The sequence below is a fragment of the Xylocopa sonorina genome, chromosome 3 (assembly GCF_050948175.1).
Source record: "Xylocopa sonorina isolate GNS202 chromosome 3, iyXylSono1_principal, whole genome shotgun sequence".
NCBI classification, from domain to species: domain Eukaryota; kingdom Metazoa; phylum Arthropoda; class Insecta; order Hymenoptera; family Apidae; genus Xylocopa; species Xylocopa sonorina.
The window spans coordinates 15,278,412-15,303,176 of NC_135195.1; the positions used below are offsets into that span (position 1 = coordinate 15,278,412).

At 34.7% G+C, this 24,765-nt stretch overlaps 2 protein-coding genes and 1 long non-coding RNA gene across 13 annotated transcripts; 1 reads left to right on the forward strand and 2 right to left on the reverse strand.

Annotated features, from left to right (window-relative positions):
- Positions 1 to 1,703: 1,703 nt before the first annotated feature.
- Larp (La related protein) lies at positions 1,704 to 18,558 on the reverse strand. 5 transcript variants are annotated; one of them, XM_076893016.1, is made up of 17 exons: positions 17,403 to 18,558; positions 8,264 to 8,337; positions 8,024 to 8,077; positions 7,177 to 7,342; positions 6,943 to 7,047; positions 6,652 to 6,809; positions 6,259 to 6,383; positions 5,994 to 6,183; positions 5,028 to 5,573; positions 4,726 to 4,883; positions 4,411 to 4,636; positions 4,180 to 4,347; positions 3,833 to 4,092; positions 3,585 to 3,745; positions 3,130 to 3,384; positions 2,758 to 2,891; positions 1,704 to 2,602 (listed from the first exon to the last, which is right to left on the reverse strand). In XM_076893016.1, exons 1-17 carry the CDS (start codon positions 18,235 to 18,237, stop codon positions 2,105 to 2,107), a joined length of 4,113 nt encoding a protein of 1,370 aa, XP_076749131.1. In that variant the 5' UTR covers positions 18,238 to 18,558; the 3' UTR covers positions 1,704 to 2,104. The 5 variants fall into 5 exon arrangements, with proteins under 5 accessions (XP_076749131.1, XP_076749130.1, XP_076749133.1 ...); XM_076893015.1 differs by having other exon boundaries at positions 7,177 to 7,345; XM_076893018.1 differs by lacking the exon at positions 17,403 to 18,558 and adding an exon at positions 13,255 to 13,372 and having other exon boundaries at positions 7,177 to 7,345.
- On the forward strand, positions 11,850 to 13,035 carry LOC143422417 (uncharacterized). 4 transcript variants are annotated; one of them, XR_013101712.1, is made up of 3 exons: positions 11,850 to 12,349; positions 12,428 to 12,483; positions 12,900 to 13,035. It is a non-coding gene; the product is annotated as an uncharacterized LOC143422417 (long non-coding RNA). The 4 variants fall into 4 exon arrangements; XR_013101711.1 differs by having other exon boundaries at positions 11,850 to 12,483; XR_013101710.1 differs by lacking the exon at positions 12,428 to 12,483.
- Positions 18,559 to 19,676: 1,118 nt separating the features above from the next.
- LOC143422298 (protein ABHD18) lies at positions 19,677 to 22,926 on the reverse strand. Of its 4 annotated transcripts, none has more exons than XM_076892856.1 (9): positions 22,816 to 22,926; positions 22,238 to 22,322; positions 21,976 to 22,158; positions 21,795 to 21,907; positions 21,562 to 21,700; positions 21,109 to 21,306; positions 20,823 to 20,967; positions 20,090 to 20,357; positions 19,677 to 20,009 (listed from the first exon to the last, which is right to left on the reverse strand). In XM_076892856.1, the coding sequence occupies exons 1-9, from the start codon at positions 22,908 to 22,910 to the stop codon at positions 19,949 to 19,951; spliced, it is 1,287 nt and encodes a 428-aa protein (XP_076748971.1). In that variant the 5' UTR covers positions 22,911 to 22,926; the 3' UTR covers positions 19,677 to 19,948. The 4 variants fall into 4 exon arrangements, with proteins under 4 accessions (XP_076748971.1, XP_076748970.1, XP_076748973.1 ...); XM_076892855.1 differs by having other exon boundaries at positions 20,090 to 20,375; XM_076892858.1 differs by lacking the exon at positions 19,677 to 20,009 and having other exon boundaries at positions 20,185 to 20,357; positions 20,687 to 20,967.
- Positions 22,927 to 24,765: the final 1,839 nt, after the last annotated feature.

Below are 24,765 nucleotides of genomic sequence, written 5' to 3' on the forward strand. Positions count from 1 at the left end.
AATCATGACTCTTTTTTTCTGCATATAGATAAATGCGAGCGTGCTCTGTTAGTCGATATTCGACGTCTAGAGGTGAAACTGGTAATGTCGAGCTTTGGGATTGCTGGTATTCTTTAGATGGGAAGTGGCACTTGTTCAGCAATTGTCAAAAACTTATTATTCTCGAGGAACATGCGAAAGGGCCAAAAGTAAACGCCAATAGAACCTTCGCTTTTACACCTATGCTTTATCTTTGTTATTAGCAAAACCATGAAGGCCATGAAAAACATTAGCAACTTAATCTTTCAATTATTCTGTTCTATTTACAGTATTTAACTATTTTCAAGCATTGAAGCACCGGCCACGAACTGAGTACGTTCCACGTGTTATTTCTCGCTTTGATCAGCAATTAAAGTACTTGGTTCAATACATTGAGCATTGATTCAGTGTTCTCAGAGAATCGAACACTTACTACGGTTTCCCGCAGAATCACTTCTCTCAAATTAATGCAATCTTCTCGAACTTTCGTTCGCAATTAATCAAACGCTTTGTGCAAGTTACACGTTTGCGTGATCACTTTTCTTACTCAGCACGATGACTAATAAAACGTGTGATGTTATGAAATATTTAAAAACCATATGCACCTCATTAAAATGTTATACGCGCACTTTGACGTGATTCGAAAAACACGTTTTCTGAGATATTCACATCCATATATTCACCAATTGCTCACATTAAAAACTTGAAAGCAAGATTGTTCATCGATATCAGTAAAGCACAAAGAGGTCTGAAATAAAGCTCGTGTTGATTCGTAGTCAAGAACTAGGATGACATTGAGATTCAACGTTTGTTAAACATTTAGTGCCGTTGAATTCGAGAATTGTAAACTTTGTACTCATGAATACATAAAGAATGTCTAACTTCTGAACAGCAACCACTTACTGAAATGAAGTCCACTAATGAAAGAGTAATCATCGAATGAATAATAAAACGAAAGAGAACATTTTTCTCAATTTGCAACGTTATAACAGACGAGTGCAACTTTTTTGAAGATAGATCATAATGCCATCGCACATTTATATATCGTATGCTTCAGAGATCCGTAATCTTATTTCATCTACCTCTGATGGAAAAATTCACTCGAAAGTCTTAAAGGGAGATTTAGTAAATTCTATCTTACTGGAGTTAAATTTATCAACTTTATGTATCTTTTTCTTAACCCTCAGTGACACGTACGCTGCCTACATGAAGCATGAAAAACATTTTATTCCGTTTGTTTAGTAAATTCTAAGAATATGTACACTGCTGGAATTTACATTAAGCCGAAAACAGATAAGCGAATTTGTAAGCTGTTTTTTCTGTACTTTATTCTGTTTATTAATATAACAATTTTTTATTGAAACAAGACTCTCCGAAGAATTATATCTCTGATTCCAAGCAATATTTTAAAATTCTAACACACATATAAATATCCATAAGACCTAAAGAATATCTAGTTCATATTTGGTTTCGATATCTCTTATGCTTTCTGAGAAAAATGCACGTAAGTTTGGTAAATTTAACGTTAGTAAGGAAACCATCTTGTCTTCCCTTAAGCAATCGCGTAAATTTCTTAATATTGTGAGGTGTGCACTGATTGTAGTGCCTAGATTCTCAATTTGCTCGTTCATACTATTGGCCCTTCTTTTTTTTTCTCTCATCTCATGATTTTAGCGAGAGCATCCTAACGGACAAACTGAGCAGAGTTTTATTTGTATTTAGTACACATTCCCGATACAGGCAGGAATATATGTAAATACAACCTTAACGAACTACCTTAAAAACAGCTCGACGAAACTTCTCTTAGGACGAAGGTACACCTCTCACCTTCGCTTATAGCGTTTCATTATTCTTTCCTAATGCATTTTTCAACGTCAAATCATGCGTTGACCGATTGACCGTCTTTATATACAAAGAGTTTTGTGCTTTAGTACACTGTGTTACTCCCATGTTATTTTTTCCCCAAACTGGATGTATTCCCTCTGTTAGAACCGCTAGTATTCCGAACTCGGGAACGACGAACTTATTCACTTTAGCAAAATCGAGCAAGTGCCTGTGCACTTACCCTTCGGTTATCAAGCTGATCTCACTTCTGAGAAAATGACGCGCTTTCCGTCTTGATCGTGACCGACTTCGTTTGTTCAGACTTCGTCACGCACGCCTGCAACCGATCCCTGGCAGTACACTTGCCGCTTGCCTCCTGGCTTTTCGTGCATGAACCTGAATTTAATCTGGCTCGCGGTGGTTGTTGTTTACTCAGATCACGCTGACTGTTTGAGGAAGAGGTAGCAGTGTCGTTTCGCCTCCTGGAATGACCTAATCGTCCAGAACCAAATGAACCGGCTCTGTTGCGAAACTGGGAGAGATTCACCGTGTCGACACGTGACTTTTGCGCGGCAGGGTTGTTCTCAGAACTGGATGTTGGCAGTGTTACAGTACTGGAACCGCCGGATAATCGACGGACTCTATTCGTAGGTGATGCGTCCCCGTCACCAGCACTCTCGGATACGCTTCTGTTCCGCCTTTTTGCAGCTTGAGATCGTGAGTTCGCGGCAAATGCTTGCAGCATTTCGTTTATCTGCGGCTGTAATCCGTAATTCATATTATATTTAACGTGCAACGTGAAGTTTTCGATTTAATTGGACAAATATTGTATCAAAGGAAATTCATATTCTTCGAGTTCATATTTTGTAATTTTTCTTATGTAGATTATTGGTTGTGCTTAAATCGAGTATTTACCTCAACCACTCTAAAGTCTTCAATGCTCTTGAACTTTGATAAATACTCCTGTAATTTTGGATCCACTTGAAGTTGATCAGAATGTTTGTAATACTTTAGGAACGCCCAGAATTTTTCTAATCCATATAGTTGACCTAAAACCGAGAACTAAATATTAAAAATACATTCGAAGTAATAAACAGCCGTTATTAATAATGGATACTTGTTGCTATGCTAAATACCACGCGCGAGACAAAGTGTTCTTACGATATCAACAGAACATTTCGTTTGCTTTAGCACAAAATAACCATTCAGCTACCAAAGTCTGTTGTAGCTAAACAACCTATATGTGCATCAATTTTATACAACTTAAATTTTACTAAATTCACTTACCGCTTTTATAATCTTGTATCGTTTCGACTTGGAAATCTTTGTATAGGTGATGTCTAAATCTCTTCTCTAAACCGTAGCTATAGAATCTAAAAAGACATTCCAGACCATATCGATAACCCTCCAAGGCATCCTCTTTGGCTATAGCCCTAAATTCTTCGTACATGGTACGATTGAAGTTTTCCCGTAAAAAGAACGACCAAAAACGGAAAAGTGTGTTCATCTCTTGAGACTGACCGATTCCAAGTCTCTTACGCTCTGGAAAATATAGATGTGATTAAAATTTATGTTCTGAAACGAATCACGTTTCATATGCAATTAGAGTATTCTCAGATTTTCTTTTCACAGCATAATTATCTGCCTCAGTCGGGAAAAGAAGACAAAAATAAAAAGATTCATCACTACATACAATATTGTGTAAGAACTATCTGTAAATAATAAATGAAAGTTTATATTACCTTTTAAACAACGCGAATGATATTTGTGATAGACTTGTTGTGTAAAACCATTCTCCTTCAAAAGTGCATGACTTGGATGATGGAAAGTAGGCAAGGACTGTGGCGCACTCCCGTAGCTACTCGCAAGATAACCTTCATTTGGACTCGTTCCTGCGCTACTTCTACATTATAAAAAAATAACATATTTAATGAAATTTGTTTCTTTCTTAATTATACATGTATTCAATTTTCATTCAATATGAACTCACCCTGTAGAATATGTACGCGGTCGATGTTCCCGGACGTCCATAATCCAACCAACGTGATGTTCAACGGGCGGATTGTTGCTGTGTCGCGTTTTCCTCTTCCGTGGTGTCCTAGGATCAACCGATGGTTCATCCTTCACTACCGCAAAGAAACGAGGTACCACTCCTCTTCTACCACTTCTACCGGCTCTTATCTTGTCATTCCAACGGTTTTTATCAACCCGACGATCTCTTCTCTCTAAACCATCTGCAGCCGTTGGCACCTATCGGTACAATAGTTACAACAGAAGTGTATTAACAATAATTACTGCCTGATGTTTGTTTGAATTTTCAAAGAATAATAATAGTACCTGCGTTGGAAGTGAATGTGACACCTCCATATCTTCTATCGCCGATGGTGGCGGTGGAGGAACTTCTGGATTAGCCTTCTTAGGTGCTTTAGGAGCCATTTTCTCGAAATCTTCTTGACTAATCACATTAACAGTTTTATAACTTCCGATCGAGGAAGAAGATCCATACTGTAAAGTAAGTAAAGTATCTTGAACGTACTGACAACATTCCAAGAAATATTTTAAACTTACCCGTTGACCATCTTTCATCCATAAGTCTTCTTCATAATAATACAAACCATCATTGATGGCTTGTTCGAGATCCTGAGTCATTTTTACCCTAGTCGTCCAATCACCGGTTCTATCATGACCCTCATGTTTAGGAATACGCGTTGGCATAGGCACCGTTGTTTGAGTAAAAATCAGTAGCTTATTGACATCCCTATCTGATAATTCGTAATCTTCGTCGTCTTCAGACCTGTGACACATTAAGTATTAGGAATGATATTGTAAATTTCATGTTTTACATTACATTATAATTTCTAAACAAAAGAAGCAATAACAAACCATTCAGAAAAAGCATTGTGGCGCCCAGTAGGAGGTGGTATGTCGAGTTCCTCATCAAATTGGAAATCTAACTCCTCTCTTTCTTCACTTTTTACGTTATCGACCTTTTCTTTTTCCTCGTTCTTCTCCTTATGTGATGATTTCACCCTTCGCCTTACCTATTATTTTATACATTTATTTTTATCCACCATTGATTAATCGTAACGTGTTTTGAAATATATATATTTTATTACATCATTATTGCCAAATTCATTCCTTAATCCTTTGAGTTTAATTCTTTAAGATTCCACCATAGAACTTACTTCTTTCCAAACGTCATCGGAAGATTGTGTTTCTCCATTTACGCGTACTTCCGGTACTTTACTTGGACTAGAACATTTCGCCATTGCAGACGTTTTATCGTCCATTTTCGAGGATTCATTGGTCAATTGCGATGACGTATGATTTGTCGATGGTGCTGGAATGCTTTTCACTTCCTGTTTTTCCGTATTGGCTTCTTCACATCCACTGTCTGGTGCAACAAGTCCGTTACTTTTGTCTGTGTGTTCGTTTGGTACGAACTCTGGCACGTCGGGGTTTAAACTCTCGCCTATCGACGACGACATACTTTCCGACTCACTCACCCTTGCTACTGTTGGGATAACGCGGTTGGACTGAAGAACACGCGGAACTGGGGGAATAGGAATCGTTGATAAGGGTCTGGCAGCGGGACAAAAATCGGATTCGGACGTGGAGGAGAGTATTACTTCGTTTTGAGATCGATTTGTGGTGTTAGACGATTCCGAGAATACGGGATTCCCAGCCGCGTCCAAGATAGGCCACTTCAGAGGATCTATTTTCGTTCTGACCTAATTGAAGTGAAACAGTAACACTTTAGTGCAGCAATCCTAAGAATTAACTTTTCTTTTACATTTAACTTGTCAAAAGGTATAATATAACGTTATCATAGAAAACATGTTTACCAGTTTCATAATGCATATTTAAACGAAAAACAGATGAAATGAACATCCTTTCTCCGATACAAATAAAAACTGATAACTACTATCACTATCATCATTATAATCATCATAACAAGCATATATCTTAAAGATGAATTTGTGAGGAGGCCTACTTTCAAACCCCATTTATAAAACTAATGGTGTTAGCGAATCCTCTTCCATTTGTTCTAGCACAAATCTTTCATCCAATGCACAGAAATATGCCGACGGATTTAAATTGTGATTTGTGCAGCAAATTATATAATTTTTAATTGATTACATTTATTTTACCTTAAATCCCTCCACTAATTCTAATTTATCGGATTCCAAAATCGCTTCGATAACAAGCCCTACGTCTGTCGTTAAAGTCTGCACGCGATGGAAGGAAGCGATTAAAGTGATAGGTAGAAAGCCTTGTGCGTCCATTTTACGACGCAGAAAAAAGTCTCTTAAAAGATTTTCTTCGCTAAAGTAGTATTCTCTGTAAAGATGCAAACGATACTATTACAATAAAAGATAAAGTTTCATTTCCTTCATAGTGATTCATCGAACTTACATTTGATTCCTTAAACACTCCTTGAGCGTCGTTGTGTCTACGTTAACGAAATTTGTATTGTTGAAATAAAATGTTCCCATGTAAGCCATCATGTAACTAGGATCCAAAAGTCCGAATTTATGCATCTACAAAAGTATATTTAAACTTTGAAAAATTTCGTCTAAATGCCGAAAATCATTTATAATACTAAAGGATTTAACATCAGGTCTACTTTCGTTCTTCGTCAAGGGATGGTCAGAGAGATTCCCAATAACTTTTCATCATTATAATATTAAATATACAGAAATGCAAATTTGCATAAATATCAAAGTTACATTTTTTTCTATTTTCACTATTAATTATTTTTATCGTACATCACAGTTAATTAAGGAAAACGGAATTAGACAAAATTACCTGCATATAGTCTTGGTCATGCCTGTACCTAAAACTGCCACGATAAGCGCCTCGTCCACCCCGTCCTCCTCTCCCTCTGAAACTTCGACCACCGCGACCACCTCTTGTAATATATGGTGGCCTATCGTGTTCCCGGTTTCTATACGAGTCTGTTTCTCCTACAAAGTACAATTTCAAAATTAGTGAATACAACATTTAGGCAAACCATAATTAACTTTTCATAAAATGTAAAAAGTTATATACAAACTTTAATTATTTTATGATCTAATTAAATATTTCTATTAAATTCACCTTCACCATTCTTTTCTCTTTGATTGTGATATTTTGGAGAATGTTCTCTTTTACTCCTATTCTTTGTTATATCTATTTCCAGCGGCACCCATTTTTGCTTATTCACTACAACAATAGAAGAGAACTAAAGATTAGAGATTTATAATTAGAATAGTTTTCGTTGTACCACTACCATACTTTTTTCAAATATGTTACATACACGCACAATAAAGAAGACAAATCAGTGATTATTACCTTTCTTTTTCTTTTCACTGCCATCCATTGGTTCTTCATTATCATCTTGACAGTGATTTTGTTCTTTGTTCTCCTTTCCTCTGCTTTCGATAGCACTGCTGCTACTGTCTTTACCATTATTTTGTTCACTCACACCATTTTGCTTTTGAGCTGTCACAGCTGTCTTCTTCTAAGGAAAAATTTATTTTCCATTTAATGACACATAATATATCCATTGATGACTTTATTATAATGTATATTATGTTATTATATTAATTAAACATATGACTGTATGAATGCGATAAAATTTTGTGGATAATATAAACATATCCGCAATGAGGTCGCACTCAATATTACTATGGCAAAAGTTCTACGCTCATAAGTATATGGAGAATACTCTACGAGTTCTAGCTTTTGCATAGTATATTTTTATTTTTGTCCGCAAAACAGAAATAATTGGTAGCACATATTGTTTATAATAATAAAAGCTGTATGTATTAAATTAATGCCACACTTATTGAAAATAGCCAATAATACAACCAAGTCAGGCTTATAATGGTAAAGTTAGGTCAATGTTTCAAAATACATACAAATACAAGCAGTGATAGTGGTCTTACTGGCCTCAATAATACAAATGCGTGGCCGCGATCGTGTAATGAGAAATGACGGCAATAGATACGTTCACTATCAGTTTAGTTAGACCAGTGAGGCTAGAGTCACTATTTGTAATTGAATATACAGTGCAAACATTGATGTACTATTGAATTGTTTTGATAAAATTAATTTTGAAAAGGTACACCAATCCGAGACAGCCTTAAACAGATACTTCGAAGTGTATTAAGCAAAATAATAATTAAACTTAACCCACCTCTCCTGAAGCTTCCAAAGTTGGCCAATCGCCGATATCCGAGAAATCGCTCGCCTGTTAAATTTACAAATTAAACATTCCATAAAACACAAAATATTAATAAATGTTGGAGTTAATAATTCAGAGATAATTTCATATTTATTTATCATTTGATTTGATATTTGTGCGGTTGTCGAGCATAAAATATATTCCTATTGCAGGACATGATTATCGTAATATTATTTTCCATGAAACAATTACCTTTTGATTGAATTTTCTTCTGTCTTTCGATGCCGTGACAATAGTTGGTTGATTCCCGTCGTTGATACCGTTTTCTGCAATGGAAAATAAATACTTGATACAATTAATGTACAACCTTTCAATTCGAGTCGAATTCCTATCGTGTCATTATTTTTATCTTGTTACTCATGATCTACTAGAAACCCCCGTGACCTCGATTATCTTCAGTGCGCCACGAGTCTTATAAATACTTTTATCTGTAACTAGTATGCCACAAAGGAAGAGCTCGAGGAATTCCGGAAAAAATGGCGCTCTTTATCGACTCATATTGTAGAAAAGAACTAGATTTGAATTCAGTGTTACCAAGCTTAATATTTGTTAGAACACTTGTGTTTACTACGTATAATAATAAATTACTTCTACACCGTAACTCATAATAAGCAATAAATAATCTTTTATCTTTGTTAAATCTAAACAACAGTTTCACTACATTTTGCACGTAATTGCTACTCTGTGTTCGACAAGGCAACACTATTCAAGTTAACTTCAAATACGTATACGCAATCACCAGTGGGAAATACGCAATACGAAATGATAATTCGTTTCGCCCTCGAGTAATAATAATTTCATATTACAACTTTGATGAAAAGTCACAAGTTTTCCGCAGCACGATTAACTTTTATGAAAATTAGGGTGTAGGGTAGTATAAACACAAGTAGTATTCCTAGCCTAACTGACATCACTAACGCAAACGCGCGATCGTCCAATGAAAAATGACAATAGCAAGTAGAGTCACTTTCAATTGGATAATCGTGCCACGCATTTTGTATCAGTGATGTAAGCATAATACTAAGTGCCCGTAATATCTCGATTCATTTAAATGAAAATTCATTTTTTTATGCTATTGTACTTCAACAAGGTCAGAACACCTTCACATCTAGCAAGTATCGTTCGTGGCCACATAAACCACGCTAAACTTTAAATCGTACATTTCTAGACTCTTCACCCGAGTTTATTTACTAAAACTAATGTTTTCCCTTTGGATAGTATACTTCGCCAGATGATCCTTCTTTCAAATGCAGATTTATACTGCTTGCACTACACATATATATCTATACGTAAGAGATTCTATAAATATGTCGCGAACTCCTCTGGACGCACTCTAACGACAATTTGACCTTATCGTTGATTTCCTTATTTTCTATAAATAAGTAATGCAGTGTGCGCATCCTGTAGCCAGAACCGTAAAAAATTTGAAATAAGTTCGGGGGAACTTAAAATTGAAGTATGTACGCGAGTCCAATACTAATTTGAAAATATTACAGTAAAATTAATACTGTTCCTACTATTCCTAAACAGAATATTTCGAAGATTAATTTAATATGTAGAATCCACTCTTAAATAACAAAATAAAAATATTTATTTACAACTGTCCATGTTTGAAATACCTATTTTCCCGAGCATGGCCAGGAACATAGCACGTGTATTACGCAAGTAATATAGTCGTAGATTTGCTTGTTGACCTCTTTTCGGTCGAGTCGATCTTTTTCGTTTGCTTCAAAAGCAGAAATCACCGCAAAAGCGAAAGTAAACCTGCGCGCCACTGTGTACCGCTTCTCGTATTACAATCTCGATGACCACCTAACACGAAATCGGCTTTTAATAAGCTGGGTAAAAATTATTCGCAGTAATTAAGTCAACACGAAACAAAATCTGTAACAGAATATAAGCCGAAGTAACCTTAAGTGTACTTATTTCTTATGCAATTACATATTTAGAGTAAAAGTGATGCAATTTTCTTCATTTAATACTAAGAAAGCGGTAAGGATATACCAACAACCTGCATTTCAAAAGAAATAATGAATTTAAAAGAAATAACATGTAATTTGAATTGTCGATGATGACTTGGAAGGATATTGAGATATATGGAGACACTATGGTATCGAATAAAATAATTAATCGTAATCGAATCAGAATATTAATCGCCTGTTAACATTGCCATGCCCTCGGTTGTTTAGTTTGTACTTAACAAATGATTTAATCGATCGAAGATATCGAAGATGATGCAAATTGTACTTAGGTAGTGAATACGAGTATTCTACTTCGTTAATGCATTTTAAATTACTACGTAGAGACAATTAATAAGAAAGTTTCTTGTTACTAGAAACTCTTGCAATTTCTATTTATGTCAATTACGCAAGTAATACAAACAGGAAAGTTAAGAAGAAAAATGATTGTAAATTAAATTCCATTCTGTTGTGAAATATTCTTCGTATTAAGAAGTAATCCTTTCTCTCTTAACATTACTTAATACTTCACTTTCCATTTAAATGATTTAAAAATATGATTGTTGTTTTATTTCATGTACAACTGACTTCAAATTGAAAATAAAAGTATACCTGCTAACAAATACTACGCAATAGAGCGTTACGCGCGATATAACCTTAGAGAAAAAGAGCAAACGTTCTGTTCGAAGTAATACGATATTCTAGAAAGGTTCGCGGCTTAGATGAGGCTAAACATTTCAGACTTGGGTTATACCCGAAATACAAAAAGAAAAACGAGGATTATACGAGCATAAAAAAACATAGTTTTTACTCCGGCTTGACGAGATCTCGCTTCGAGCTGTTTTTTAACACACTGTTTGCCGGCTGAGAAAGCTATCTTAGAGTATCATCTCCTTGGCAAACTGGCCTGTCTCAATTTTGTTTCGCAGCCAAGTCAGTTCGACAGGAGAAGCACATTATCAGAACAATTACGACATGTTAGACCAAAGCTGCAATGTAAACAATCGTTCGTTTGAAAATAATAAACATTATCGAGCTGATATGAAAGAGATTTCAAATATGTTTCTTTCTAAACTATTACTTCTAAAAATGCGAACACGTAAAGTTATATAATACGCATGCAAAGTGCTACTGTTTGCATTAAATTTACAGTTTATTAGTGTACATTGTCAATAGTGATTAAGTTACCAAACTAGAGTAATATATTGTCCCAAAATATTCCTAGCTGGGGAACGGTTAAGTAAAGTAGGCGACACTCACGTTGGACTGTTTCACTTTTATTTTTGTTGATCTTCATCTTGTATTGTGTGTGTATGAGAGGGTTCCCCTTCACACACGAAACAACGATTGCGTCGAACGCTCGGTTATTCTCACTATTTGGGCTTCGGATTGCTCGCACACAAGGGAGGATACTTCGACCTTACATAACATTTATGTAAACGTGCATACGCGCGTAAAATGATACTTTCAGACAACAGTAGAGAAAAGAAAAGAACATAACGACTGTATATACGATGAATGTTATTACCATCACAATCACACACTTGGCACTGAAAACAATCACTTCGTCAGTTTTTTGAGTAACCTTCGCAACAGGTATGTTCGTACGGCTTCAATGGTCCTTTTTCTCCTTGCCTGCACTGTTCAATTTCTTCACAGTTTCAAGTTGATGAACTGAAGTGCAATACGAAGATGAAAGTTCGTGCATAAATTAGAAACAGCAAAGAAAAAGAACGAGAAGAAATTTAGATCAAACGTAATAATTTTTAATCTTCCCAACGGGTATATCCCGACGTCCTTGTGCGCGCATAAAGAAGGATCTAGCACAGGAAAAAAACTACATGAACTTCTTACCATATGTTATGAAATTCTCCGCGCCTACTCTATCCAAGGAATAAGTAATAATCGTAGATAGAAGACAAATATGATTTACTGGCGGTATTACTTCTGGACAAACGATAGCTAGCGCACAATAAATTTTATCGCTTTCAAGTCGATAGCAAACCACACTTTGAACGAATTTACGGTTGCACGAATATTATTCTGTCACTTAACCTACAAAATATCGTTGTACGATATTCGTTGAAAAGATGTTTTCACGCGTCCGGTACGACAATAAATATCGACGCTCTTGTTTCTTTTTTTTTGTAAATTTCTTAACATTCTCTTCAGATAGTCAGCACTACAGTATTTTTTCGACTAGAGACACAACGAGAATGCCGGTATTCTATTCTGCAGCTGCAGCTCGAGAAGTCAACGGTGCACTGAGCGGACAGGCAAAAAGGGAGAATCGAAGAAGGCTTGCAGCGACCTAAGCACGGTAAATAGTGGCAGCTGCCTCGGCTAGCCTTTGACGTGCGAACAGAACTAAATGCAATTTTCATCTCCTTTCGACCAGCCCCCTTTGTCGTCAGTTTGAGAAAGTCCGTTAGCAACTGGATAGTAATGGGAACGGTAATGTTGCAATCGGGCAACGATATATCGATTGTACCCCGGAAGTAGTTGACGAATTCGCGATTAATAAGGACGCAAAACTTGATCGATTCTTAAGAAGATCAATTTACAATTGTGTTTAATATTTAAACGATTACGTGCAAAAGGTTGATAGAAAGATGACGTGATTTTATCCCATTTTTATTATACCGTACCGGTTGTTGCAAGGTAACGGTGCTGAAGAAACTAAATTTTTGTCATATCACGGGATGATATGAAGAAATCACTGTTTCTTACAAATCGCAATCACTAACCAGGGAAGTTTGATAGCAACCGATTTGTTCCATCTTGTTACATCGATAGTCCAGTTAACACAATAACAGGCGCACGCGGCGTTGAACAACTTCCGGTCAATTCAATACATAAATTTGTCGTAGGAACAAATCATGGTTGCCGTATAAGGAGGGCTACGTGAAGGAAAGAAAACGTGTTTGCCCTTGTTAACCGTTGTAAAGAATCACTAGAAGAATATTAAATGTAGAAGAAGTAAACTCTTACACCGAGATAAAAATGAATCGCGCCATTTTGTCTTCCTCCCAAACTGAATGCGCAATATGTTCATTTTCACGAAGTAGAAATAAGCATTTAAAATTTTTAGGTTCATCAATCTTCCAGATACTACCTATGGTATGCTTCTGGTATGCTTTTATCATATAATGGCGTACGAAAATAAAAGAAAATGATCTTGACATTTTGCTATGTTTTTACTATTTCTATTCTCATTCGAAATACCTGTATCGCGCACATACGGTTGGAAGGCATTCATTGGCCTTTACGATTCTACTTTTGTCGAAGGTAGAAGGCCCCGACAGCTTGGAACAGGTTTCCCTCTCACCACTCTCACTTTCTGCGACACATTTCAATGTATATCGAACGCTGGAGTAATGAGAAAACCAACGACTATAATTTTCCCTTGCAAGAGCGAAATTATTACACAGTTCATCTCGCAATTTTGTTGCAGAACGTGTTTTAGTCAACCAACAATAAAAAATGATGACCTAAGAAAACACTAAAACGGACAAAAAAAGAAAACAATTAGGAAAACACAAATCATCAGACGGTTTTCTGACGTGTGAACATTATCTAAATGTAAAACAGAAACAAAAAACGCATGACCCACTTTAATTAAATATTACAGTTGTTTGTATAAAATTATGAGCAAAGTGTCTAAACTGAAATTTAATTGAAATGTTGAATCAAATTATAATTTACACTATTCACTTTATTTACAATTTCGTCAAATCAACCACATTATTCAAACGAAGTGAACCATGTATCATAGAGTTTGAAGGAATATAAATCCTATTATCTGCAGATTCTAATACGACTTTATAAAATTAAGACTGTCGCGTATTAATCGCGTTCACTGTTCTTCGGCTAGATACTAAAAGAATTCGAGAGTGAATGTCTGGATTACAGAGAAGAACGTAATATAGTTACCAGGTTCTCGTAATTACATCACGTGTTACGTCCCACTGTCGACCGCTTAGAGAAAGAGTGTCAATGTCGTTGTCCTCGGCGTCTTAACAATTTACGCGCGGATTGAATAATTAGACCACTAAATGGGAATCGAATAATGGAACCTGATTCACTCTATTTTCTTCGAGTATTGAATAACAATGAAATCGTTACTAAAGTCGAGTTCTAAAAAGGGGAATAAGAATATTAATTGCGTTATGTTATTTTATGTTGTTTCTTGTGCTTGCCACTAGGTGACTAACCATCAATTCACATTCTCCCGAGTTCTTCTACAAGATTACTGATCTGTTGAAATAAAGCTTTTGTTCGAATTTACTTTAGTTGCAAAGTACAAAGCATTATACTTTTTTGTTCTATGTTTTTTCAATTATAAAATGTGTTATAAAATTTTTTGCTCTAAGCGTTCAAAGATAGTTTTATGTCAACTTCTATCGAAAGTACTGGTTTACTGTAAAAGCATGAATAACTAGTTTTTCATTCAATTAATATCATTCTTTCCTTCTAATCTTCTCACCCTATCATCAGTAGTTCAATATCTACATTTTTATTTCATTGAGTTATTAATAGTTTAATTCCCCTTTCTATTTCCCAGTCCCTCCCCCTTTCGTCATATACACTATAATTAACTTTTTGTTTAGTAATTCTATTAGAATGACATGCCACATTGTTTTACATAAGATTGCACACAATATCCATTTGCTGCTCATCCTTCGCATTTTTCCACTAAAAATAAACTAGTTTGAAAACATCAATCCGCATTAATTTTTCATGGTGATAACGATGGTTCTATATTGTAAAATTACTAGGACCGTTAGTGTACTGCAGCAATGTTGGTCCAAGTAATCGAAGGTTTTATGAAGCAGAGAAAGGGCTGTTCATGAAGGGGTTCGGAAATTTGTTATGCAAATGAAGAAAGACTATAGGTGACGTGCGCTGCGACTTGACTGCCAACGCGGTTGTTTTCTTGCCACGTGTAACGAGGACTAGCCGACTGTGTTCAGATAAGACGATTGAATCGCCATTCGAAATTCGTTATTCTTATCGTTCTGATGATCAAACACCTGAATTACCGATGCGTGCAACATCCACTAGCATTTTAACATCGAATTGTAATTTCTTCCCTAAGTAAACTGACAGCTGAGCAAACTTTGCAAAAGCTGTTTTATTACATAACAATGTTTGATCACTTTTATTTACGGATAATGCTATGTTCTTATGTAATTCACAGACACGATAAATAATTGCAATTTTTATAAAAACGGTACACTACCGAATTGCATTTTCTATCACGCGTCTGATTAATTTATTTCTTTGCAGCATACACTGTGTGTATGTAAAGAATACTAAAAAGTTATTTCCATGCTTCGTGGAAATTTTTTCTTATGACTGGGAGATTTGAAGTATTCGAGAAACCAACGGCAAAATCGTACTACGTTGACTCTGAATACTCTTCTTTCTATAGTTTATCTAATGTTTCTACACGAATTTCGAATTTCTTAACTTGTGTCTCACCTAATACAGACCTCCATTTTGTTCCCAGATGAGTACTTTCTGAATAATTCCGCTCTTTTAGAAACTTAGAAACTATTCGCGATCTGCAAAAAGAAATGCATTTCATGAATGCAATTTTTGTGTCTCTGAGACGAGAACTACAGTTTCAGGAATTTACTTAAAGTTAATCGTTTAGAACAATGTTTAATATTTGTCGTATCAATGTTTCCTACATCCAATCGAACAACAACGCGACAATTCACGCAGCAGCATAATTTTCCTTTGTACAATTTAAGCGTCCGTAATCATTTTTCAAACTGCCACGCTGCACAACTTCCCGCTTTCGTTTTTTAGTTCGGAACATTCTTTGAATTTTTAGGTTATTTTATTTTTCGGTCAACTTCTCAACATGGCAAGTTGAAGTAATTTCTATACAATTTCACAATATCTAGCGATGAATCTATGAACTTGTATAACGGATGTATTACTGAACTTAATTACTCAAATTACACTTTCCAAAATAAAATCCCTCGTGTAAAAAAATATTCTGTGCAAAAGTTGCATGGTATCGAGAAAAAGGATTTTTTTAATAACCTATTTGTTTATCAGATAATTCATTTTAATTTTCTTAAGTGACTTGCCTCATTAGAAGTAGAAACCGCAACTCGTTTTGAATAAAACGATATTGTTTTATTGTAAACATTTGTGGTTATGGTTTCAGTAACAACAAATGCTAAAAATAATGGAGTTTATTGCTATTTTGCTTTCTCATCATAATTTTGCTTGCTAATTGACCATATAATGTGTTAACACGTGTCGAACGCTCTAGTGCCGCAATACGGAAACTGCTAGTATGGTGAGCACGGACACTAAGGAATGCAATGACACCCTGAATAACGCTATGATAGACATCTTCCAAATTATTATGCTCAGAAAAAATCAAAGCTTGATACTTTGGAATAATCATCATCTGTAAAAAATTCATTATCCATTCTACTTTTAGTAGAATTAAAAGAATATTTTCGATAAAAAAAATTCACGGTTAAAATTCCGTAAATTTATGTACCTTTCGATATCATACAACTTATATGTAAAATATTTTTTTACATGATGAATAAATTTAAGTTTCATACCATGTTTAGTAACTCACCCAGTGCATATAGTAATCTTTATCAGTATACACTTTTAAATGCCATTTTACAACAATTATATAAGAGTACACAAGATAGTTTTTGACTTAAATACGTTCTGTAGAACATAAAAATTTTTCTATTATGCAATGAATTATTTAATATTATTATCATTTAATCTGTTATTATGTAATACTAATCGAGTAAGTGATTATAAATTCCCCTTCTCCAAATACTTCATCCATATCATTAGTAAGGTTGAAAAAATAGTTCCATACATTTAAATTAGATAAAAGTCTCTTTCAACATAAGTACGAAGTACAAAATTATTCTGTTACAAAATCCCACAAAACAACAGTATTATATTGAATATTTTTTAAATTAAATATTTGCTTTGGTTAAAAATATTCAGTTTCTTATCAAAATAAAAACGGTGAAGTTAAAGTGGTATTAATAAAAAATACACTGTTTGAAGCTAGAAATATAACTTCCAAATATACAGTCCCATCCTGATAAAATAGTAGTAACCATAAAAAAAGCTCATAAAATGATGGATGATAATTTTTTATAGTACAAGGTTCATATCAGCATTATAAATTTGAAAAATTCGTGCTTGTAATCCAGGTCTCTTGCAAAATAATTACAAATTAATAGTCAATTGGTGAATTTACTATTGCTATTGGTTTGTGCTACCTGAAATAATTTGCTCCTTCAAAATTGCACCATTTACTCTGGAATATGTTATGCAAAAGAAATCTTGAACTTAGTGTTGATACTTACCAATAATTTCTTGTTGCTGCTGTGGTTGAAGTACTCTCTTCTCCTTTTCAGTATGTTTGTCAACAGGTACTGTAGCCACTGGAGCTATAACAGGAGCAGAATTCGCAGGTGGGGTTCTTGGTATGATTTTACTTTTGGTCCAAGCATTGATTGTAGGTGCAGGGGCATCAACATATTTAACGGGCGGTATGGGTTGAACACCCGACTCTGTCTCAGATTCTTCTTTGTCCTTTGGGCCATCTTTATTTCCTGCGACGTAATCCAAACCACTTCTGTCTCCACGCTCTCGTTCCTTATGCGACCTCTCATTACTTCCGGTATGACCACGAAGAGGATGCCTGTGATCACGATGTCTGTGCCGTTCTCGAAACTCTCGCTGCTGTTCCCTCAATTTTTCTTTCCTCCTGGCGCTCTTTGGCGCCACAGTCTGAAACTCTCCGTCACTGCCGATATCGCCATTCATCTGTTCGCCTTCTAAGGTGGATTCTTGTCCTTGTTTCAAAGTCTCTCTCTGTACAACTGGTTGGTTCTGTTCGACAGCAGGCGGTAACTCATTCTCGTAACGCTTCTCTAATTTATTCTGCGGATTGAATCTTCTGCCAGGCCTTTGGTACAATTTCCCCTTGGTGGTCAAACTTTGGGAAGTGATACGATCCTTGTTAGGCACAGACTGTTGTTGAACCACTTGACCACCAATATTCTCTTTGTTGTTACCCTTGTTGGCCGCTCGAGACTCGCTACCGCTCTTAGGATTCAAGATACTTGCGTAAGAGACCCCGGGGCCCTGTTCCCTCTCGGTACTTCCCTGAGTGCCGCTGGCCACCTTGGCCGCCATCTTGGATAATACGCGCCGAAAGACAAAACACGAGGCACGAACACGAGGATTTCGGTTCGAGAAACTTTCACAGAACGTTGCTTTGTCTCAGGCAGTGGTGAAGTCCCGAGGAACCTCGAGCACCCTCGGACACATTAATCTACCCGAGTAGCCCCGTTGCCTGGTCTTAGATTCGAGACGTTTCGCGTGTCGATACGGGTTTTAAAGCACCAATCTAGGGACATCCTCCATGCCATGAACCAGACTCATGTCTCCTCGAGATTCGTGCGATATATGCACGAACATACACGAATTTGACAGAAATTCCACGTATCTAACCGTAGAAAGCCTGCCGTTCGGTTCTCTTCTCAATAGGAGAACGCCCACTCGAGAGGCTCGTCACGAGGGATCGCTCTTTCCAGAAGGAGCGGCGTGCACACGCGGTCGTTACCAAATATACCCAGATTAATGTCTTTTTCACCGTTCGATCTTATTCGTGTTGAAATTCCGTCAAGGCTCGATAGCGGAAAAACAATTCGAGAAAATAGTTCTATCACGATCCGACGATTGGACGTACAAAGAACTTTCCGACACGACGTAAAACACGAGGCGATCGGTTGCGTGGTTAAGAACACGCTGACTCGGCGATTTCACAAGACGATTGAAAATCAGCCGGCAAACATTTTTTTACCGATGAAGAATAATTAAACGTTGATTAAATCTACCTTGTTTTCTTTCGTGGACAAACGGAGAAATGTTGAGGAAATGCACGGGTACGCAAGCAGTGTGTGTGCCGTGTACGAAAAAGAAGGCTAGCAGACAACCAAAGTACACCTCGTTAGTGCAAGCAATTTTTCTTCTCCACGGACCCTTTTTATATTTTGCAAGAATTTTTACCGGCTTGTTTGTGCACAGGCTAGGAATTTAGTCACAATAGCAGCGAGTTTAGGAGCACCGTTTCAACGTCACGTTACCACGGATTACGTAAACACGGCATTTTCGGCGATCTTTTTCGACGGAAAAGCGGTCTGCAAAACACATGTGGCCAACGCTTGCTCCTGGCCTTTACACGAGCGGGTACGGAGTTTCCGGTTTAATCAATTCTATCGTAAGTCCTGTAGATAGCGCTGCTGTACTTCCTGTTTTATGAATGCCCGCGCAATTTAACGTCATTACGGTCTTTCAAATTGTTCGAATACAGTGCACACCCGTGTTTCTTTAAAAAGTTATGTAATTTCTAAAACATTATCGATATCGACTACTTTTTCATACTTACATTAAAATTAGAAAACTTTTTACAGAAAGCAGAATGTGATTGAATTGAAAATAACTCAAAAAATATAATATAATAATATAAATAATTTATTTCTCTGTACACAGTATGTTGCAAATTTCTATTTTATAAAATATAGTATTTTATTTATATAATTCTTTCATAGCTATTAACAATGTAATGTTTTATACATTTTATGTGTAAGGTATTGCACTTGTTCACAGGCTTAATTAGCTTCTTTTCTTGACACTTCTATTCGTAAAGTCGTTCACAAGAAAAAAACGTAGCAAACATTGTAAAATATTCAAAAACGCAGTTTAAATATAGGTTTTTTTAATATTATTGTTAGTATGCATAAAATTTAATTCCAAGAATAATCATACTGATATACTTTTGGTATTCTTAATCTTTTCACGTATTTTTCAATTAATTTAGACTTTTACTAAAAATATATGTATATTAGCTGACTTGTAAAGGGTATTTCTTCATTGATCGCTCAAATGCCTCTGCTATAGTAGACCTAAAAAGTTTAAGAAAATTAAATATAAATCACAAGAGGGATGCGAGAAATGTTCTACATTTAAATAAGTACTCATATACCTAAATACTTTCTGATGAAGGAGGTATGCAGATACATGTCCAGCATCTATGTATCGAATCTCAGCTCCTGGCCAGATTTTGTCTAAACTCATACAGCCATCGCGTGGCACATATGCATCGTTCCGCGCGCAAACAGCTATAATCAACTCGGTATCAACAGGTACTTCGAAATTTTTTAAATGTGTACATTCGTCCATAATACCGCACATAAATTGTAGCGCCTCCCGCTCCCGCCAGTTACAATCGGAAAATAATGGATGTTTTGGAACTGGTAACAAACAAACGCCTATTGCCAAAATAGAATGTGTCACAATCATGCTTGTTTAAAATTAGTATTTAAGACTAAGGAACAAAAATAGTTATTTATGTTTAGTAAATACTTATTAATAACACAAAAAAATTGATTCATCGTTGAAAAATGAAAAAGAAAAAAAAATGGATGATTCAACAGAAATCTAATGTTAATATTACATGCAAACATTTCAAAGCGTTCAGACTTTCTAAGAAATGTTCAAATAATTAATCTTTCATAAAAAACAAATAAACAAATTTATGATTTTTAGTGATACTTCATATAAGTACGTACATAAAAAATACTTGCCTTTAAGTGTATTCGAATCTTTTATTTTGAATTTGTTAGATAAAAGATTTAAAGGGAATATTCTTGCCGCTTTTTCCTCAGCAATTTCATTTTTTAAATTATTGTCTTTGTTTCGTGAATCACAGTCCTTACATTCTTTATTATTAATCACAGTTTCAGAGGCAGTTATAGTACGTACTTCTTTGTCACCATCATCAGACTTCTCTTTTAATTCGTTAACTCTTTTCATACTTGCAGGATAGTGTTGTGCAAAATGTTGCCCAGCTAAAAACGCATCCTAATAGCAGAAAATTAATTACCTTATGTTACAAGTCTTGCTTATATACTTTGTAGAATTAATTTATAGTTAGAATTAAGATAAGGTAAAAAACAATATGGTTAGAAATCTTTTCCATTTAAATCGACTGTGTATACTTACTTCTTCACCAACAATTCTCACCATTTTGGCAAGATCATTTTGATATAGTTTATTTGCAAAATATTGATCTTCTAGAAGCGTCCAATTAATTGAGGCACTCATTACTCCTTGTGTGAATACTGGTGAGGCTGTTGACCATGATAAACAAGGAACTAACGGTATTGGTTTTGGCCAATTAGTTGCAGCCAAAGAAGCCATCTAAAAAAAGCATCACAAATATATGTTACTGGTGTTTACCAAGTTATTTTAATATAATTTAATCTCTTGGTATTACAGTAGGACCCTGATTATCTGAGATAATTGTGATACATGCTGTTAGAATAATCGAATAGCTCTGATTTCGTGTGGAAGATGATTAATGTTCCGATAATTGAGGTTCTATACTTCTGATAATTCTATATGTCTGATAGTATATTTAATTTGAACAAAAATAAAACATAGAAATACACAAACATGGCCGCCCATTGATAAACCAGTCAGTCCTAGAGGTCCAAAACCTTGTTTTTCGCACCAATTTAGTAAAACAATTGATTCCATTATTAAACATCCTCCCATGATAAAAATGTCACAAACGTTGTGCAAACAAGAACGTCTGCAAACCACATGAATTTTAATATAAATATATACCTATTTTAGAATACAATACATCTTTACTGTTACAAACCTTCATAAATACAAGTTCTTACATTTGATTCTGTGGTTTTCTTGAACCATAAAATGGGTTTTCCAATAATAAAGACGCAATTCCAGATTCTTTCAGTAATGGTTTTGCAATTAAATTTCTCCTTCGCCAAAAGAACTGTTAATATACAATTGATTAATTACATATTTCATATCTAATTTCCCAGAAAGGAAAGAACCACTTACATGATCTCCTGTACCAGCTAGGTGTAAACAAATGGGCTTTACTTTATGAGAGGACCATTTTTTTGGTAATATTACTTGAAAATGTGCAGTTATAGTCTCAGTAGGCATTATTCCAGGTAGATGTTTATTAAATGGACTTTCAAAATTTCCTTCTATTATATGACAATCTGACCATTCTTCGTCCTGTTTGAAATAATTATAGGACAATCCATGAATGTGCGTATATCTTTTAAATTTTTAAATAATTAGATTTTATATATACCTTAGTTACGTTGATTGGATAATCATGAGGTATAAGACTGTAGCATGTTTCTCTATTGGAAAGACGTCTTCTAAATTCAAAAATCCTAGAAAACAATTTTAATAATGATTTCAAGGTACATAAAACTCACGTATATATTAATTTTACATATTTAATTGATATATATCATCAGTATCGAATGCAATGACATTAAAATCGTATAGATGATTATTTGAAAAAATTAATTTTTTCAGAAAAAATGTAACCTTTAACTTTATTTAGTCATACTTGTACATAACCAATGAAAATATGTTTGTCAACGTCTAAAACAATCTTAATTTTTTAACTTTTATTTTGTAAGTTTTATCAATTAAGAAACCGAAATCTGTCCAATTCAAAACTTGTACTTACGTCACTGTTCTTCGAACGCAACGATATCATTTTTCAACTTTTCCTGCTGTTCAAACAATTTCGTACGAAAATATTTGATTTAAGTTTCAATATATCTGCCGCGCAAATTAAATAATATCGAACACTCTCGAACGCGAGTAAAACGTAAAAGTTTATTTTAAGTAAGATTTAGGATAGTATATTCTTACCTTTTTAAATTCTGAGGACTACCCCAACCTTTCGTGAAGAATTTTGTGAGTAATATACTTCTGTAAACAGCATCTAAACGACTGCGTGGCATCATAATCAATCGTTATTCGATTTTAAAGGCTTCTTCTTCTTCTTCTCCTCTTATTGTTCGCGATAAAAAATTTACGCGAGATAAAAATGTAGCAATCTCATTTAGGTATCCGTAGTTTGAGCTATCATGTAATTCTTTGAAGACGACGTCGACGATGTCGACATTATTCTTAAACTGGTCGTATACTTGCCGCTACGGCCGGTTTATCGAATATTTTAATCAGGCAACGAGTGGAATTAAATCGGGTGATGTTCTGCGAATATATCGCACACGAACATCCGTTTCTCGCATTTTCGTCCGATGATACAAACACAATCGCAATTTCTATGCACAAGTTCTTTAAATATCTACCACTCGTAAAAGAACGTTACAGTCTTGTTTGTTTACAGAATTGAAATCCAACTTGATATGCAATGATAATAAAATTAGGTAGATCTTTCTTGATCTTCGGTTCAAATTTTGTTGTGACGATTCGATGATTTTTAGAAAGTTTATCCTTATTTTTGTAACCCGGGAGAATTTAAACGGTGCGCGTATGATTTACATATTTTAATATTTTTATCGACGTTTCTCCCTGATAGATTTTATATTTGAACAAAGTTCGGTTATTGATTAGACTTTGTAAGTGATAATACGCAAAAAAAAAAATAGGTAGAAATTGATATAGATAATTCTGTTATTAATTTTTATCCGTGAAACATTTGCGCCATCTGTCGATAAATTTGTTCTGTTAAGTGTCATTATAAATGTTATCTATGCTATATCTTATTTATGGTTATATCTACGTTTTTTGTTTACGGTTTGCTGTTGATTGTGTCCTTTTCTGAGTAATATGAGGATTGTAAATTATATAATTTAGCGAACAATAATTTTATACAAAAATATAAATATTTAATTTATTACTCATATTTTATTAAAATTGTATAAATAAAGTATTTTTCGATAACATTAACTTAAAAGATAAATTTGCATTTCAGGTTTAAGTACATACAGTAGATTATAGAGTTAAAATCTTTATCATCATTAATTAAAATGCATGCATATTGGGTATTGTTAGTATTTTAATATTTCAGTCATAATTCAGTCTTTCTATTTTCATTATTTCCTGAGCAACAACCATTGTTTTTTGTTATAGCAATTATCAACCTCGCACTGGTTATCAAATTCAATTTATAAGGGATTGGAATCCATTTCTGATGCCTTTGTATAGTTCTCTTTTAAATATTCTTTTTTCACTAATACTTTTTCTCAAAATATGCTTTAATCGATGGATCTGATCTTTATAATCAGCATGAATACTTTCTTTTTCTGCTTGGAACCTTTCAGCTACCACTTTCAATTCTTTCACCATTGTAGTGGCACATTTTGCTATGTTTATCCATTCTTGTTTCTCATTTTCAACTCTTTGCCTAGCTCTTTCATATTCTTCTTGCAAGATCATAATTCTTTCTTTTTGTTTGGATACTATTGTTTGTATTAAAACTACAAAGATTTCATTTACAGATTTATTTGAAAAATCTATGGAATTTTCATTACATTTAAGTGATATCAATTCCTTAATCATATATTTTCTGATGTCACTTAATTCTTTATTGAGCTTCTCATTATCATCGATCAATAGTTTTTGTTGATGAAATAGGTGTTCTGTTTCCGCGATCATTTCATTAAACTTTTTTAGCAGTACTTCACAGGTGTCTACATTTGATATTTCATGTTCATTTTTATTCTTTCCAGCATCATTATCAAGTGTTGTTAATAAATGCAATGAAGTGTTACCAGATCTTTCATTAGAAAAAGAATTAAGATTTTCCATAGTCTCTAACTGATTGGTGGAGAATTGTGCATTTTCTTCAGCTAG

Excerpts from the sequence above, each read along its gene's own strand:
- Larp (XM_076893015.1), bottom strand. The coding sequence starts at position 18,237 with ATGGCGGCCAAGGTGGCCAGCGGCACTCAGGGAAGTACCGAGAGGGAA. Across the intron at positions 8,078-8,263 it reads GAAGAAAATTCAATCAAAAG|GCGAGCGATTTCTCGGATAT; the intron begins GTAATTGTTTCA and ends TAAATTTAACAG. Across the intron at positions 4,884-5,027 it reads CCGATGACGTTTGGAAAGAA|GTAAGGCGAAGGGTGAAATC; the intron begins GTAAGTTCTATG and ends ATAAAATAATAG.
- LOC143422298 (XM_076892855.1), bottom strand. The coding sequence starts at position 22,910 with ATGATGCCACGCAGTCGTTTAGATGCTGTTTACAGAAGTATATTACTC. Across the intron at positions 22,323-22,815 it reads AGTCCTCAGAATTTAAAAAG|GATTTTTGAATTTAGAAGAC; the intron begins GTAAGAATATAC and ends ATTGTTTTCTAG. Across the intron at positions 22,159-22,237 it reads ATCCAATCAACGTAACTAAG|GACGAAGAATGGTCAGATTG; the intron begins GTATATATAAAA and ends TATTTCAAACAG.